General features: G+C 38.0%; 1 protein-coding gene across 5 annotated transcripts in view; it reads right to left on the reverse strand.

Annotated features, from left to right (window-relative positions):
• Positions 1 to 15,519: 15,519 nt before the first annotated feature.
• The window catches only part of SNAP91 (synaptosome associated protein 91), a 169,870-nt gene continuing 167,727 nt past the window's right edge, over positions 15,520 to 17,662 (reverse strand). For all 5 annotated transcript variants that reach the window (XM_055534931.1, XM_055534928.1, XM_055534926.1 and 2 more), the window contains one exon: positions 15,520 to 16,921. Coding sequence is in view for 1 of the 5 variants with exons in the window: in XM_055534925.1 (XP_055390900.1) it covers positions 16,907 to 16,921 (15 nt within the window). In the remaining 4 variants the exon portion in view is untranslated. The remainder of the gene's footprint in view (positions 16,922 to 17,662) is intronic.

The raw sequence follows: 17,662 nt of genomic DNA on the forward strand, positions 1-17,662 counted from the left end.
AAAAGCCCTTTCATCCCCTTGACAAAGTTATTTTCTTAATAGGGCCATAGATATATTATTGGTGATTTCTCTGATTAGGGGATTTTTATATACGTCCTTTTAACAAGATGAGTATAGTTTATGAATATAATTTTTTAAAAACAATTCTGATTGTTTTTACTAAGGACCAAGGCTATATCCTCACTTGGGCAGTCTCAGAAGACAAGAGTCCAGTGACCGCCCTGGGGCAAAACTCAGAGTAGTCACTGAATACTATTTCTTCAATGAACAGATATTTGCTGAATGACTTGTAAGAAGGTTGTGCTGTGTTCAGTTGCTTGGTCATGTCTGACTCTTTGCAACCCCATGGATTGTAGCCCACCAGGCTCCTCTATCCATGGAATTTTCCCAGCATGAATACTGCAGTGGGTTCCTATTTCCTCCTCCAGGGGATCTTCCTGACACGTAAGTGCGTTAGTTTAGGCCATTGTGTTTAAAGGGTTTTAGTGATCTGTAACTGAGTGCACTATAAAACTTAGGAGCTGTAGCTAGCCCTGATTTCTGGGCTGTTCTTCCTGGCAGTTTCAAGGATACATACTCTTCTTTTGGAATAAACCCAAGTCATTGATTCTGCCTGAGTTCAAAGTTATTTTACTTGTTATTATTTTCCATAGTGAGAAGTTATACCCTTGTCTAGTATGCAAAGGGAATACATGACTAGATTATTATAAAAAGTGATTTTGTAAATGGTGTTGAAAATAGCTGAAATTTCATACAAGTTATATTCCTTTATAATATGAATCTGTTAGAAATCATTCAATAAATCAACTGTAACTCTTACTATGTTTGTATATATGTTTTATATACAGGGTTTTAGCAAGTATTCAATTAAACTGCTTATTAAAAAACTTCTATTTAATTCTAAGCACTTTTTGCTGGGAAGTATTTAACTACCAGTAGTAGTGGAATAGGGCTGTTGTCTCAAAAATTTTGATCAGATCCTTTTTGGGGAAACATCTATATGATCACTGTGACTCAAATTATTTGCACACTTGCAAACACACACACACACACACACACACACTCCTCATCTTAGATTCTTAGAAAATAAGTCCTGGGTTTGAGTCAGTCTGGAGGAATTTAGAATGCTCAGCATCAGTAGTTTGGGTCTGAAGGTTAAGTTCTGAATGTACATGATTTCCTTAAAATCACTGTACAATATACTTTCCAAAAATATAAAAGTTTAGCTCAGTTTATTTGCAGAGATTTGATTCTCTCATTTTCTTCTCTTTCCCAAGAGAATCGTGAATCTTACATGACTCATCTGGGACCACTAAAATGTACTATTTACATTACTCAATTTAACTTCACATACTTTTTCTGTTACACTTATCAGATTTAAAATAGAAAATTAATTTGAATTCTCTTAGCCAAACACATATACCCACATACACAAGCACTGTCTACTATGTGCCAAGGATACTGACTTACTGCTTAGAGAGACTTATCAAGGGGTGAATTCAAATAAGTATTTATAAAACAACTGAAACTTAGAATTGTGAGTTTTTTCTTTACCCAAATAAAATATTTCATTTTATTTATGTTTTTTTCTTGCTCATAAGTGTATGGGCAGAAGAGACTTAACAGTTTTTCCTTTTTTGAAATGCTTCTTAGTTAAATCCCAAATGTTCATTTTGAATAAGATTTGAATATATGTATAATCAAGATCAGAGTTTTGGACAAATCATTACCCTTTTTATTTGTAGGTCAAAGAATTCTTTGAAATTCTTATTTCTTAGAATCCCAGGATTAGAAGAGAACATAAAGATCATCTATTTTAATTCCATATTTTAGATTTTAATTTCCCTCCATAGCATTCCACTGAAGGGTCTGTCTAGAAATAAGAAAAATCTTTCACCATTTAAAGATTGTTAGTTATTAAAACTAATTCAGGAATATAATTTATTGTTTTAAATCATTAGTTAATTTTGCTATGTATTGCAAAAATTGTTCAGTGCTTATCTTGCATTTTTACCCAATCTTGACAATTTTAATTACTCATAATTCTTTGGCCTTATACTAGTAAATCAAATATTTACTCTCACCAAAAATGAACCGTGATCATTAACTAAGAATATTGGATTAACGCAATTGAACCACTGTACCACCAATAGAAAATTCACTTAAAATGAAGAAAGTAGGGAAAACCACTAGACCATTCAGGTATGACCTAAAGCATATCCCTTATGATTATACAGTGGAAGTGACAAATAGATTCAAGGGATTAGATCTGATAGACAGAGTGCTTGAAGAACTATGGACAGAATTTGTGACATTGTACAGGAGGTGGTGATCAAGACCATTCCCAAGAAAAAGAAATGCAAAAAGGCAAAATGGTTGTCTGAGGAGGCCTCACAAATAGCAGAGAAAAGAAGAAAAGCTAAAGGCAAAGGAGAAAAGAAAAGAATACCCATTTGAATGCAGAGTTCCAAAGAATAGCAAGGAGAGATAAGAAAGCCTTCCTTAGCAATCAATGCAAAGAAATAGAGGAAAATAACAGAATGGGAAAGACTAGAGATCTCTTCAAGAAAATTAGAGATACCAAGGGAACATTTCATGCAAAGATGGGCTCTATAAAGGACAGAAATGGTATGGACCTAACAGAAGCAGAAGATACTAAGAGGCGGCAAGAATACACAAAATAACTATACAAAAAAGATCTCCATGACCCAGATAACCAAAATAGTATGATCACTCATCTAGAGTCAGACATCCTGGAAATGTGAAGTCAAGTGGGCCTTGGGAAACATTGCTACGAACAAAGTTAATGGAAGTGATGGAATTCCAGTTGAGCTATTTCAAATCCTAAAAGATGATGCTGTGAAAGTGCTGCACTCAATATGCCAGCAAATTTGGAAAACTCAGCAGTGGCCACAGGACTGGAAAAGGTCAGTTTTCATTCCAATCCCAAAGAAAGGCAATGCTAAAGAATGTTCAAACTACCACACAAATGTACTCATCTCACACACTAGCAAAGTAATTGTCAAAATTCTCCAAGCCAGGCTTCACTAGTATGTGAACCATGTACTTCCAGATATTCAAGTTGGATTTAGAAAAGGCAGAGGAACCACAGATCAAATTGCTAACATCCATTGGATTGTAGAAAAATCAAGAGAGTTCAGAAAAACATCTACTTCTGCTTTACTGACTACACCAAAGCCTTTGACTGTGTGGATCATAACAAATTGTGGAAAATTCTTCAAAAGATGGGAATACCAGACCAACTGATCTGCCTCCTGAGAAATCTACATGCAGGTCAAGAAGCAACAGTTAGAACCGGACAACTGCTTCCAAACTGGGAAAGGAGTACGTTAAGGCTGTTTGTTGTCACCCTGCTTATTTAACTTAGATGAAGAGTACATCTTGCAAAATGCTGGGCTGGATGAAGCACAAGTTGGAATCAAGATTGCCGGGAGAAATATCAATAACCTCAGATATGCAAATGACACCACCCTTACGGCAGAAAGCAAAGAAGAACTAAAGAGCCTCTTGATGAAAGTGAAAGAGTAGAATGAAAAAGTTGGCTTAAAACTCAACATTCAGAAAACTAAGATCATGGCATCCGATCCTATCACTTCATGGCAAGTAGATGGGGAAACAATGGAAACAGTGGGAGACTATTTTTTTTTTTGGCCCCAAAATCACTGCATACGGTGACTGCAGCTATGAAATTAAAAGACGCTTGCTCCTTGGAGGAAAAGCTATCACCAACCTAGACAGCATATTAAAAAGCAGAGACATTACTTTGCCAACAAAGGTCCTTTTAGTCAAAGCTATGGTTTTATCCAGTAGTCACATATGGATGTCAGAATTGGACTATAAAGAAAGCTGAGCACTGAAGAATTGGTGCTTTTGAACTGTGGTGTTGGAGAAGACTCTTGAGAGTCTCTTGGACTGCAAGGAGATCCAACCAGTCAATCCTAAAGAAATCAGTCCTGAATATCACTGGAAGGACTGATGCTGAAGCTGAAACTCCAATACTTTGACCACCTGATGCGAAGAACTGACTCACTGGAAAAGACCCTGATGCTGGGAAAGACTGAAGAAGGGGATGACAGAGGATGAGATGGTTGGATGGTCTCACCGACTTGATGGACATGAGTCTGAGCAAGCTCCGGGAGTAGGTGATGGACAGGGAAGCCTGGCATGCTGCAGTCCATGGGGTCACAAATAGCTAGACACAACTGAGCGACTGAACTGAACTGAACCAAGCACTGGGCATTATAAGGAAGTGGCTCTATAGGTATAAAAAGCCTGAAAATATCTTTATTATTCATTAATGTGGTATTCTTGTAATGTTTATTTTGGCTACTGATTTTTAAAAGTACCTGCCAAGGCTTAAAAATATTTTTATTGAAACTGAGTTTTATAAACATTGGAGATGTTACTTGTCCAGTTTTTGAAGCTCCAATTGATTAACAGGAGAATCTTTTTAATAAAGTGATTTTTCTTTCTTCAATGGTCAAATCATAAAGTTCAGAGATATTTAGGATATTTGGTCTAATTGGTGGTGAAATCATGTTCTCATCATTTGGAGTCAGTGTATAGGCAGATGAACAATTCTTTACTGATTCACCATTCAACTAAGGGGGAAAATCACACTTTGATAGTTTTCTTTTCTAAATAAAGTCTAGTAGGGCATGCGTGAATGCTAAGTTGCTTCACTTGTGTCTAACTCTGTGTGACCCTACAGACTGCAGCCTGCCAGGCTCCTCTGTCCATGGGATTTTCCAGGCAAGAACGCTGGAGTGCGTTGCCATGCCCTCCTCCAGGGAATCTTTCCAACCTGGGGATGGAACCTGCATCTCTCATGTCTAAACTGCACTGGCAGGTGGGTTCTTTACCACTAGTGCCACCTAGGAAGTGCAGTTTGATCCAGTTAGTGAACCTGTCTAGAGCAGGATGGCCGAAGTAACTTGTGATCCAGTTTGGGCTAGTCTGCTTTACCCACAAGCAAGGTTAATTGTCTTAATCAACTAGGGCTGCCATAACAAAATAGCATAGACTGGGTGGCAAAAACAACAAAAAAATTATTTGTCAGTTCTGGAGGTTGGGAAGTCTGGCAAGGTAGGTTTCATTCTGAGGCCTCTTAACTTGGCTTGTGATTACATGACCTCTTCTTTGTGTATTCTCAGAGAGAGGAAGAGAACACACTCTTTGGTGTCTCTTCTTACAGGGGCACTATTCCCAGCATGAGGGCCCAACTTTCACGACCTCATCTAATGGATGTGAGAGCTGGACAATAAGAAAGGCTGAGTGCTGAAGAATTGATGCCTTTTAACTGTGGTGCTGGAGAAGACTCGTGAGGGTCCCTCAGACAGGAAGAAGATCAAACCAGTCAATCCTAACAGAAATCAACCCTGAATATTCATTGGAAGGACTGATGCTGGAGCTGAAGCTCCAATACTTCGGCCACCTGATGCGAAGAGCTGACTCACTGGAAAAGACCCTGATGCTGGGAAAGACTGAAGGCGGGAGGAGAAGGGGACGACAGAGGATGAGATGGTTGGATGGCATCACAGACTCAATGGACACGAATTTGAGCAAACCCCGGGAGATGATGAAGATGGGAAGCCTGGGGTGCTGCAGTCCATGGGATCGTAAAGGGTCGGACACAAGTGAGCGACTGAACAACAACAACAAAGCCCCGTTGCCAAATACTATTGTATTGGGGGTAGGGCTTCAACCTATGGATTTTGGGGAGATACAAACATTCGGCCTATAACAGGTATCTATTCCAAACCCACAAGTTGAAACTTGTATCAGGCCAAGGGAACTCATAAACAAAGCAAACAACAGAGGAACTAGGCAATGGGGTAGAATGGCAGCCCAGGCTAACCAATCCCCTTTTCCTCACTTTCATGATCATTATCTCAAGTGTTTATACCTGGCACAGAGGATGTGCTAAATATATGCTTAAAAATATCAGCCAGTATACCTTGAAGCTTACTCTTTCAGGGCACCTACTCTGTACTGTATGATAAGGCTCCAAATACTAAAGGTATTATCGTAACTGCATATTGTGTATGTTCAAGTAATGGAGATGTTTATTTGCAATGAGAATTTTAATATCAGAATATTGTAGTATGCTATAGGAGTCAGACACATGCCACATTCCTTTAGTGGCTACGGTATTTCTGATAAATGTATCTTCAAACCAAAGGGTGCCAGGCTCCTGTAGTCACACCTCATCCCCTGCTCTGCCCTGTAAACATTTCATCAGATAATCTCTGCTTCAAAACTTGCCTTCCAAGGCTTTCCTTTAAGCAATATTTTAAAATTTCCAATAACATGTTAAAATGCATCTCTTCTTCTCAAGCCTGGGGACAAGTAGTCTACATAGAATATCTGCTTTAATCCACATTGCGGTGACTGTGACCATGTGACCCATTATTCCCTTCCAGTGTAGTTTTACCAAACTGAGACAATATGATACTTTTATCTGCGTTTGTAAATGTTTTACTAGTACTAAAACTTGCATTTATGTTATTGAAATCGCTGCATATGCATTTATACACTGAAATGTGTGTGATACATATTCTAATGCATATGGCATAGGTAAGAGCAGAACTCTGAAAACTGTTCACACAACTGAATACAGATGAGTTTGGCAAGTTCCTCTCACCTTTTGCTCAGCATAACTACCATTGAATTTCATCAGTGATTTGTAACATACCATACAGTGAACATCTCACTTATCCAGAATTTCCTTTGCTGGTAATTTCAAGTATCCAAAATATAACAAAAATATTAAGTTCTAAATGTTATTCTCTGCTGACCAAAATGGATGACATGAAGTTACTTTTACTCTGGAAATGATATTAATAAGTTAGGTCATCTCATTTCCCAAAACATAATTGAAGACAGCTGTCAAGACAAGTCGAGAACAATGCCCAAAAATGACAGCCTGACAAAGAAGGATGCAGACAAACTGCATCTAAACTACTGCATATGCAAACTAAACTACTAAAACAACAACAAAAACAGATATTAAAAGCTACAAAATTATAGGAGTTTGAAGCAATTGATTTTGGTGCTAGGAGCTAAGCAAATGATATTAGCTTATGAAAGTATACCAATGTATGTTATGTTCCAGTGCTGACTGAACAACTGATATAAAATTTAGTTATGTTCAGTATGAGTTTTAGAAGGTATCATACAATGTTTTTCATAAAAGAGTTTAACATATATTTTTAAAGCTTTGTTTAAAAGAAGAGAAACACCTGTGGTCTACAGAATTGACTTGCTTTTGTACCAAGTGAAATCCTAAGATCAAAAATTAAGAAAGAAAAAAAAAAAATCTTTCCTAAATATTTTATTATACCCTCCAAATCCTTAACCATTTAAATACTTGTGAATTTTGACTGTTAAAGCGGTATTGAAAGTTTAGAAGTAGCCATACAGCTGAATCCAATTTATGCATACACAGCACTAAGGCATACAAACAGTGACTCTTGTGTACTGGAAAAAATTCAGGATGTGAAATACAGTACTTTTAATTGTCTAACCCTAGTAGACTGCCCTGTATAAAGTAAATGGCCACCAGATATAATATGCTGATAACTGTAATACTAAGTACAATATATAATTAGAATTATATAATTACTAATTACAATTATAATACTAATTATAGAAATTATCCACTATGAGGGAAAGGAGGAAACACTGGAATTTCCTAAGGGCAGAGATCATCCATCAGTCAACCCTTAAAGAACTGGTGTGAGTGTGAATGAGTGTGTATGCTGCCATGTTTTGGGAGCATTGGGGTAATGCAACCAGAAACTCTGGTTTCTGAAACTAGTCAACTTCCCCTCCCCATCAAGTCACTCCTAAGCTTCCAGCTTCCTGGGGTTTCGCCAACAACACAATGTTTTGCTAAGAACTGCCTATTAAGGAACTACTCTTGTCTCAGCTAGATAAAGCCCTTAAGGGGCTTCCCAAGAGTAATCCTTAGACTACAGAGGTTTCTGGAAGATAAGAAGTCCCTTTCCATTCCAAGCATGCTCTGTTCTTCTCCTTTTAACTGACAGGAGTAAAAACTGCAACTTTTCCTTTACTTAGGATTGAAACTACAGCTACTGATCCCGACACCAGATCACAAAACAACATAAACCTCAGGGTATAGGAGAAAAAAAATACTAGTAAACAGTAGAGAGATCTAAAAGAACACATTCATTTTTTCCCCCCTCAAAATGCCTTTAAATGGATCAGTTGTTAGAAAACTTTGCAGCGAATAATCTTAGAAGATGCACCTTTTAAACTTTTCAGTAGTTTTTCTTTACAATATCTACAAAGTACCATTTAGTGTTTTTTTTTTTCTTTTAAAAAATCAGAATGGGCTTGGGGCCAAAATTCTACTGCCAAACAAAAGTACCACTTTATCAAGCAACTGACTAAAAATAAAAGCGTATTATTTTTGAGACAGAACCAAATTTAGTATTCTGCCACTGTACTTGGAACATGTACTTTAAAAGGCTCTCTTTGTGGCCTGGGAAAATAAGCAACACCATTGTACCCACCCAATGGGCAGCAGCCTCACTTCATGTAGATGGTACGTGGCTGATGTGGCACGTGGAAGATCTCCTGGGCACTCATCGGTCAAGCATCTTTCCTGCACACAGCCACCAAATGAAAGCTTGGGTTTTGGTGCAAGCTAATGTATCATAATGTCTTAGGGACCATCTTTTTATGACCAGGAGCTACAAGTCTCAATTTTAAAGCTAAAGGCAAAAACAAAAAAAAACAAAAAAAAACAAAAAAAAAAACCACAAAACTTTCCGTGGATTTTTCTATTTTGAAATATCTAGAAATTCCCTCTTTTGTTGGAATCACCTATAACTTTCAAATAGAGCTACACCCTGTGAGTCTACCCGATTTGTGACATTTTAGTGGTTTCCAAATTTGGTTGCAGTTCATGGGGTTGCAAAGACTCAGACACAACTGAGCGACTGAACAACAACGACGACAAATTTGGTTGCTCATTGGAAGGACCCAGGGAATTATTTTAGAAAGCTTGTTCTCAGGGTCCCACTGAGATCTATCTCCAGAAATCTATATTTGATAAGGCTCTCCAAGTACTTATGATGAACATAATTCAGTTTGATTTGGGAACCACCGTCAGAACCCATCTTTCCTAAATTAATTGTCCTTCCAGTTTTCCCTCTGTGCACAACGATGTTTGTCTTTTTCTCCCCAATTAAGTGTTTTCTCAGATTTATCTACCTTTCTATTTTTTCCCTGTAAACTGCCTTAAGTACTTTGGTAAGATAAGTGATGATAAAACTATCAAAATACATAGATGGTATTCTTTTTGGTATTTCTGTAAGTGGAAATACATTTTAGCAATAACATTGTCAAGTTCTGTTTCATGATGGTAAAGTGTTAGTCACATACCAGTATACAGAATGTTCAGTATACTTAACGGCCCACTGAATGTGGGAGAGAAGAACTGAGGGTGTCATTTCAGCCCAGGTTTCTGGCTTGGGAGTCTAGGGAGACAGAGACTACCAACCTAGACAGGAAAATCAGACTTGAGAAATAGAGTTCACTCTTAGACATGTTAAATATTTTTTAGAATATTTGTTAATAAGTTTGGTAACACCCAGATACAAAGTAACAAAAATGTTAAATTATAAATATGATGTGGTTTATAGCAAACTAACCCATTAGTTAACACATCACCAACCCGTCACTTACGTTAACTATATATTGTTCTGAACCCAATCAAATAGGAATCACACCTTTGTCTCTGTTCTAAACGAAATGTTCCTTTTAATGTAGTTTGAAGCCATATATATATATATTTCCCTATGAGAAGAGTTAGGTTTTTTAAAAAATCTGGCCCCAAATTTACATTTAAAATATTACACACATGGTCACAACTCCATGCCCTGTTTTCAATAGAGTACCCAAAGCCATGTGATCCAAAACAGCAGATTTTAAAAACAACTCCAGATTTCCTTGACAAAGATTTGTAAGTCACATCAGGTTATATGTTCTTAACTTCCTAAAGGTTTTACAAAGACAATTACTAGTTACAAAATTAGTTGACTTACCCCAAAGATGTTCCCTATTCTGAAGGAGAGAGATGATCCACGGGCTGTTTGGGTATCTGGAGATGAATTTAGCATTGAAGAGTGGCTTAACAGCAGAGAACATGATTACTCAGAGAGGACTATTTCTCCCCTAGCTCCTTGTTGGAAGAGGACCCTCCGAGCTCCTACCCACCTGTGGGCTGTTGTCTACAGATGTGGGTTTTGTCCCAGGCTATAGTCTTTTGCTGCTATAGGCTTCTGTTCAAAATTATCTCCCAATTCCAATCCTCAGCATCGCAACCTGCACATACTACATCCATTCTGGATATTTTTAACTTCCATCTCAGTCAAATAATCACTAAATATTTTTCTAGTTTTTAAAAAAAATCACCATCAAACCAAGTATATTTGTTGAATATATCTGATCTCCAAGTAGAAACACTTTGGCCAATAGAAACAATACTATTATTGGCCCAAAGCATCTATCATATCAGCGTCTTTCATGGATGCCCTTAAACAGTGTTGTTAGATACTGGAAAGTGTGCTCAGGAGGCAGCTCTAGGGAATCAAGAGTAATTCTGTGGTGGATGCTGGGTTGTACCATGTTCAGGTACCTCATCCTCCAGCTCTGAGTTGAATTTTGAGTTGTATTTACATGTGTTACAGGCACTTAATGTTGACCAAATTTTAAAACACATTTAGAACTTCTGGTGATTGTACTTTATTAAAGAATATTCCTAGGACTATTTTTTATACTACCATAGCCATCCTTTTGTGTTCTTAAAAGTTGTAGACAAATGACAAAATCTATAGCAAAAATAACAGTAATAATGCTTAAAAATAACAAGTCATATTTATAGGGCACTGCCTTTGTGTCAAGCATTTTCCAGGTATTATTTCATGGAAGAGTAAGTACATAGATTAAATTTTCTCCCTTCCACAGACAGACAAGAAAACAAAACCTAGAGAACTTATGTAACTTGGCTAAGGTGAAAGTGGATGCTTGAGCAGGGATTCCGTGGAGTTTGATGCAGAATGCTCATTCCTGTACATGCCTCAGCATCCCTTAAGAAGTAAAGTAGGGGCAGTGGAGGAGGGCATTTGGAAAGACATTGAACAGAAGACAGAGGCGGTGGTGGGGTTATTCTGTTCATACATGTAGAAAACGATACAATTCGTCAACTAGTAAATTTTTTCTCTTTCAAAGAACATGAGATGAAAGTGAAAGAGGAGAGTAAAAAAGTTGGCTTAAAGCTCAACATTCAGAAAACGAAGACCATGGCATCCGGTCCCATCACTTCATGGCAAATATATGGGGAAACAGTGGAAACAGTGTCAGACTTTATTTTGGGGGGCTCCAAAATCACTGCAGATGGTGACTGCAGCCATGAAATTAAGAGACGCTTAATCCTTGGAAGGAAACTTCTGACCCACCTAGATAGCATATTCAAAAGCAGAGACATTACTTTGCCAACAAAGGTCTGTCTAAGTCAAGGCTATGGATTTTCCAGTGGTCATGTATGGACGTGAGAGTTGGACTGTGAAGAAAGCTGAGCCCTGAAGAATTGATGCTTTTGAACTGTGGTGTTGGAGAAGACTCTTGAGAGTCCCTTCAACTGCAAGGAGATCCAACCAGTCCATTCTGAAGGAGATCAGCCCTGGGTGTTCTTTGGAAGGAATGATGCTAAAGCTGAAACTCCAGTTCTTTGGCCACCTCATGCGAAGAGTTGACTCATTGGAAAAGACTCTGATGCTGGGAGGGATTGGGGGCAGGAAGAAAAGGGGACAACAGAGGATGAGCCAGCTGGATGGCATCGCCAACTCGATGGACGTGAGTTTGAGTGAACTCTGGGAGTTGGTGATGGACAGGGAGGTCTGGCGTGCTGCGATTCATGGGGTCTCAAAGAGTTGGACACGACTGAGCGACTGAACTGAACTGAGGACAATATTTTTGTGTGTGTGGCTATGCTATTCATCATGTGGAATCTTAGTTCCCCAACCAGGGATGGAACCCACGCCCTCTGCAGTGGAAGCATGGAGTCTTAACTACTGGACCAACCACCAGGGAAGTCCCAGAAATGATTCTTTGAGATCTGAAGAAGTGGTTTTCCAAGCATGGTCTGGGGATTCCTGAGGATCCCACGGACGCTTTTAGAGGGTCTGTGAGGTCAAAATAATTTTTATAGCCATATTGTATGGTAAAAACTGTTTTCATAATAATATTAAGATGCTCATTTTTTCCAGAAGTGTGCTGACGGTAAAATATTCCATGACTACATGACATACTGCAACAGATTGAATGAAGAAGCACATATAAAAAGGTAGCTGTCTTCTGTTAAGTCTACCATTAAAGAGGTTAAAGATAGCAAAACAATGTCACTCTAATTTTTTAAATTGGGATTTTTCATAAAAATATTTCACTGATGTTACTATAGAATAGTTTTAATATTTTTAAAAATGAATTAAAAAATTTAAAATATTCTCAGTTTTAATTTCTAACATAGTAGGTATGGACAGACATAAGCCATACAAACAAATACATTTCAGGGAATTCCCTGGCAGTTCAGTGGTTAGACTCCATGTGTTCATGGCAAGGGGCTTAGATTTGATCCCTGGTCGGGGAACTAAGATCCCGCAAGGCGGTGTGGCAAAAAAAAAAGAAAAAAAATTTTTTTTTTTCAAATTTTAGTTCTGAAAATACAGAGTTTGAACACCTCTGTTCTGTGATCAGATATAGAATACTTTATTATAGAATCAATGATAGCATGGCTTCCTATTTCAGAATCACTTGAAGAGACATGTTGTAAATGGAAATGAACTTGCATGATTTAGTGTTGTAGCTCTGAGAGTTTAGTGACCATTATCACTAAATCACACAATCTTGCTCCCTCACACATTTCATTCATACAGGAGACCTGAACAGTGTACACAGCAGTGAAAGGTGCTGTCAGCAAGGCTATGAGAAACACAAGTTTTCTTACAGTTCAAGAGGATGAGTAACAAACTACCGCAAAGCCTGCTGCCTCAGAAGTACAGACCAACATGACTTTTAAACCAAGACAACACACATTTAATCAACCACTTCCACACATGAAAACACTGTCATTACTGCTCCAAGACCGTGCTCTTTTTCCACTTCAAAATCTGGGGACCTATTGTTAAAGGTGTGTCTATTTAAGAGGCAGAAAGAGGACTTTACACATTTTATCTTTCTGTGATTCAAACTTTTCAAGTATTTTTTCATGTCCACTCCTTTCTTCCTCTTCTGAACCCCATGATTCCTCCCTCAAAGTTTCTATTTCTTTTTTTAAAAACCACAATAAATAACATGAAAGAGAACAGAGGAGACACTTTCGTACTAAGAGAACCACTAGTAATTATTTCACCATATATGAAGTAATTCAAACCTTCAACTCAAGATGGGTTTTCAATTGGTGTTAATTTTTCCATTGCAATGAGCTAAGAGAGAGCTATTCAAATTCTAGTAACATTTGACAATAAATGCACTACAAGAATTATTCTTCAGTCATCAGAAATATGGTAACAGCTGAGCAGTATCCAGCTAAGTGGTAAGGCCTCTAAGAACTAACATTATTATATTTATCCTTCAGACACACGCCTACTGAAGTGCTAGTTGCTGAAGGTTTGAACAAGAGAAGACGTTTCCTGCCTTTCATGCTCCCAAATGGCCAGGGCAGAAGCCACCTTCCCAGACAATGATAACACAGTATGTCAAGTGCTGTCAAGGCTAATGAAAGTTGGGCCCTGAGAAGAGGACGGTAGGGAGCCATGATGGACTGAGGAGTGAGTCGCACCATGGGGTTGGAGAGGGGATTTAGGCAGAAGGCCATGTGTTGGCTGGCAAACTGACGCCTTGTGTGAGCAGTGGTGTGGTCACAACCCAAATAGTGTACTTGTGCTCAGGTGTGCATGCATGCAGAGCCCAGGTGAGGTAGGACAGACACCCTTACCATGTAGAAGAACACCATGGGTAAAATGGACTTGTGTTGAAGGTTCTCCAGAAAGATGAGTTGTTTGAGCAGAGGCCCTTATCCAGCATCTCTTCTATGAGATAATTCTCCCAACAAGGACATGAAGAATCTTAGCACAGCAAGGTTTCAGCGTCCAATTTAAAAATAATGCTCTTATATCTTTGCCTATTAAGAATTTATATCACATGGGCCAATGAACAGCATATTAAAAATGCAATACTAAAAGCTTAAAATTATTTATAATCTGAAATACATTTTATTACAATATGCCCATAAAGTAACATATGATCATACTATAATCTATAAAAATCATATTATATAATCAGATAGTAGTTTCTGAAAGCTAGTTCTCAAGACAGAAATCCTAGGAACTCAGGGAAAGACAATTTAGAAATAGAAATATGCTTCTATCTGAGGAAAAATGGCTTCCCTGATAGCTCAGTTGGTAAAGAATCCACCTGCAATGCAGGAGACCCTGGTTTGATTCCTGGGTCAGAAAGATCTGCTGCATAAGGGATAGGTTGCCCACTCCAGTATTCTTGGGCTTTTCCTTACCCTTGTGGCTCAGCTGGTAAAGAATCCACCTGCAATGAGGAAGACCTGGGTTTGATCCTTGGGTTGGGAAGATCCCCTAGAGAAGGGAAAGGCTACTCACTCCAGTATTCTGGCCTGGAGAATTCCATGGACTGTATAGTCCATGGGGTCACAAAGAGTCGGACTTGACTGAGAGACTTTGACTTTCACTTTCCATTTGAGGAACACTTCTATTTGAGATTGGACTACTTTTTGAGACATTGTAACAATCTAGTTATAGGCATCAAGTTATGCAATTTTACTAAAACTGGCTAATCTAGATTTTGCGTCTGAGTATCTGTGCATGCCAGTGTGTGAGTATGGAAGTGAAGTGAAAGTTGCTCAGTTGTGTCCAACTCTGTAGCCCCATGGATATACAGTCTATGGAATTCTCCAGGCCAGAACACTAGAGTGGGTAGCCTTTCCCTTCTCCAGGGGATCTTCCCAACCCAGGGATCAAACCCAGGTCTCCCGCATTACAGGTGGATTCTTTACCAGCTGAGCCACAAGGGAAGGCCATGAGTATGGAAACTATGACCCAAAATCATTAACTCTTCAACTTTCGCAGAAAATTCATGCAAATATAAGAATTTAATTTCATATTTTAAAAGAAAGTTCATCCTTTTCTTTTTTGAAATATGGGGTTTAAATTTATTTGGCAGCAGCCATGGAGTCCCAAGTTTAATGACAGCTGATTAAAATGGTTTTTTTCCCCCTTACTTCGACTTTATTGAAAAAGAATAAAAACTATGTTGACACAGACTGTATTTCTCATCCTAAATGGTTTAACATTTGCAATATTTTGTATATGATATGTGTGTCATCTGAAACAGACTTTTTCCCATTAAAAATAATCAAAGAGAAAAAGATGATGTTTGCGTTTTCTTTGTTCAAGGTGTTTATTGCATCTCAGAGGGCGTACATGCACTGGATTTTTGAACTGAAATACAAAGAAAAGCCATGTTGAAATTGGTTTTAGGTAATTTTCCCCATTACAGTGTATGTTATCCCCACAGTAAATTCAGATACAACCACTTTTAAATGGTACCATACATCTATTGAGTAATTTGAAAAAAAGGCAAACACCTTTCCAACCCAATATGCTTTAACAAAGAGCGGCCAAGCCACTAGCAACACTGATCAACAGTGACCTCATGTATGCATCAAAATCTTAAGCCAAGCCATCAGCACAGACAATGTGACGACAACTTAAAAATTAAAGAATACAGTATGTACAGTAAAGAATACAATTCTCGGATTGAGTTTAAATTCTAATCACAATGGTACAACAAAACCTACTTTGAGCTCAATTGAGGAATGGAAGAACACTAGTCTACAGAACACACAAAGAAATACTAAATTAACAGATGTACACAAACCCCACAAGAAAATAAAAAGATTTGCAGTAAACTTTAAATTACAGCTATACCTTGGGGTGCCTTCATAATCACTTGAATAGCACACTTCTAATTGCATTTTCACAGACAAGATGGAAACAGACCCTTTACTTTCAGTGCACTGAATCAAGAATGAACAAGTAGGTCAATTTAGATGCAAAACCTGTCAAACATAATTAAAATAGATAATTTAATACAGCAGTGATTAAATATGGAATTCTTCCCGTATGATTTTTCATTCTTGATTAAGGTAGCTTTGAGGGGAAATATTTGTTATGGACATTAACCTTTATATTTTCTTTAAAATAAAATTTCTTAACATATACAGTGCCACAAAAATAAACATTTCCCACCACAGCTGAAGCTCCTGTGATTGGAAAAGTGTACTCCACACCGAAAAAAGTTCTGTATATTTAAGAGTGTTTTCCTTACTATCTGATATTATCACACTATATTTGTAACGCAGATACAGAAGAAAAGAGAATTTATGGGGAGAGTTCAGGTGTGTCCAAAAGTTATATATACATTGAAACCTTCAAAAACACAGACACGTCTTTCCCAGTGGCTCACCACACAACAGCTGCATCATCCGTCCATGGGCGAGGTCCAGAGAGCACTAAAGGCATCAGAAACATCCATTCATTGTTTACGTCACGCAACACACGAAGAACCCACATACACTACAGCTTTGAGAGTAGGGATAACAGCTAAGGTAGTACACATTCCTAATGTTCACTTTCACAGCTGTGCTACACATTTTGGAAGAGAAGTTATGAATAAGCATTGGGATTGGTACTGGTGGCTCCCTTTGAAACTCTGAGTGTCAATTTTATATGAAGTCTCCAAAGTCATTATTTTTTTTCCTATTCAGTCACAAAAATTGCAGCTGTAAAGATAAAAAAGCACTTGAATTAGAAAACGGTATTATGTAGTTCTCAAACATCTTACCTTCCTTGCAATTTTACTTCGCTGTTTTACACAGCAGGTCTTCATATTACCAACGTCACATTTAAACACTTTTCACAATTCTTTAAGATAAGCTTAAAATTTCATCCAGGAAAATTAAAAAAAATTTTTTTTCAACGTATAGCTTCATTTTAAGTAAGCAAATTCTATTGGCAAAATTTGGAAACTGGATACTTAGAAAGTATCCAATTTCCAATTTCTAAGTATACTTAGAAAAAATTTTAGCAAGACATTCAGTATCAGTTAAATACACTTAACCTTAAAAAAGGGCAGTGAAAAAAAGGGGGGGAGGGCAAGGACTCCGTTTTCTGGGGTTCTTTTCAGTTAAGGTTTTCAAGGAGCCACTAAGTACTTGTACAAGTGACAGAACAGAGTGGGGAGACATCCCCAGTGATGCAAAGCCTTCATTTACACGCCCTCTCCCCTCGCTGCTATCTCCTATGCTGTGTCATCTCTGCCAGGAAACCCTTCCTGGGGTCTTCAGGCTTAGGCATAGGCGTAACTCTCCTTTGTAACATAGTCTGTGTCTGTCCCTCTTTTGACTGAATCTGAGAGTAGAGGGTGTCTCAGGCACTCCTGTTTCAGGCACTTCTCAGAATTCCAGCATATGCTGACAGCAACATTTCTGAACAACAAGCGCTGCTTCCTGCTGCACTCTTGG

Source organism: Bubalus kerabau, chromosome 9 (assembly GCF_029407905.1).
Source record: "Bubalus kerabau isolate K-KA32 ecotype Philippines breed swamp buffalo chromosome 9, PCC_UOA_SB_1v2, whole genome shotgun sequence".
Lineage (NCBI taxonomy): Eukaryota > Metazoa > Chordata > Mammalia > Artiodactyla > Bovidae > Bubalus > Bubalus kerabau.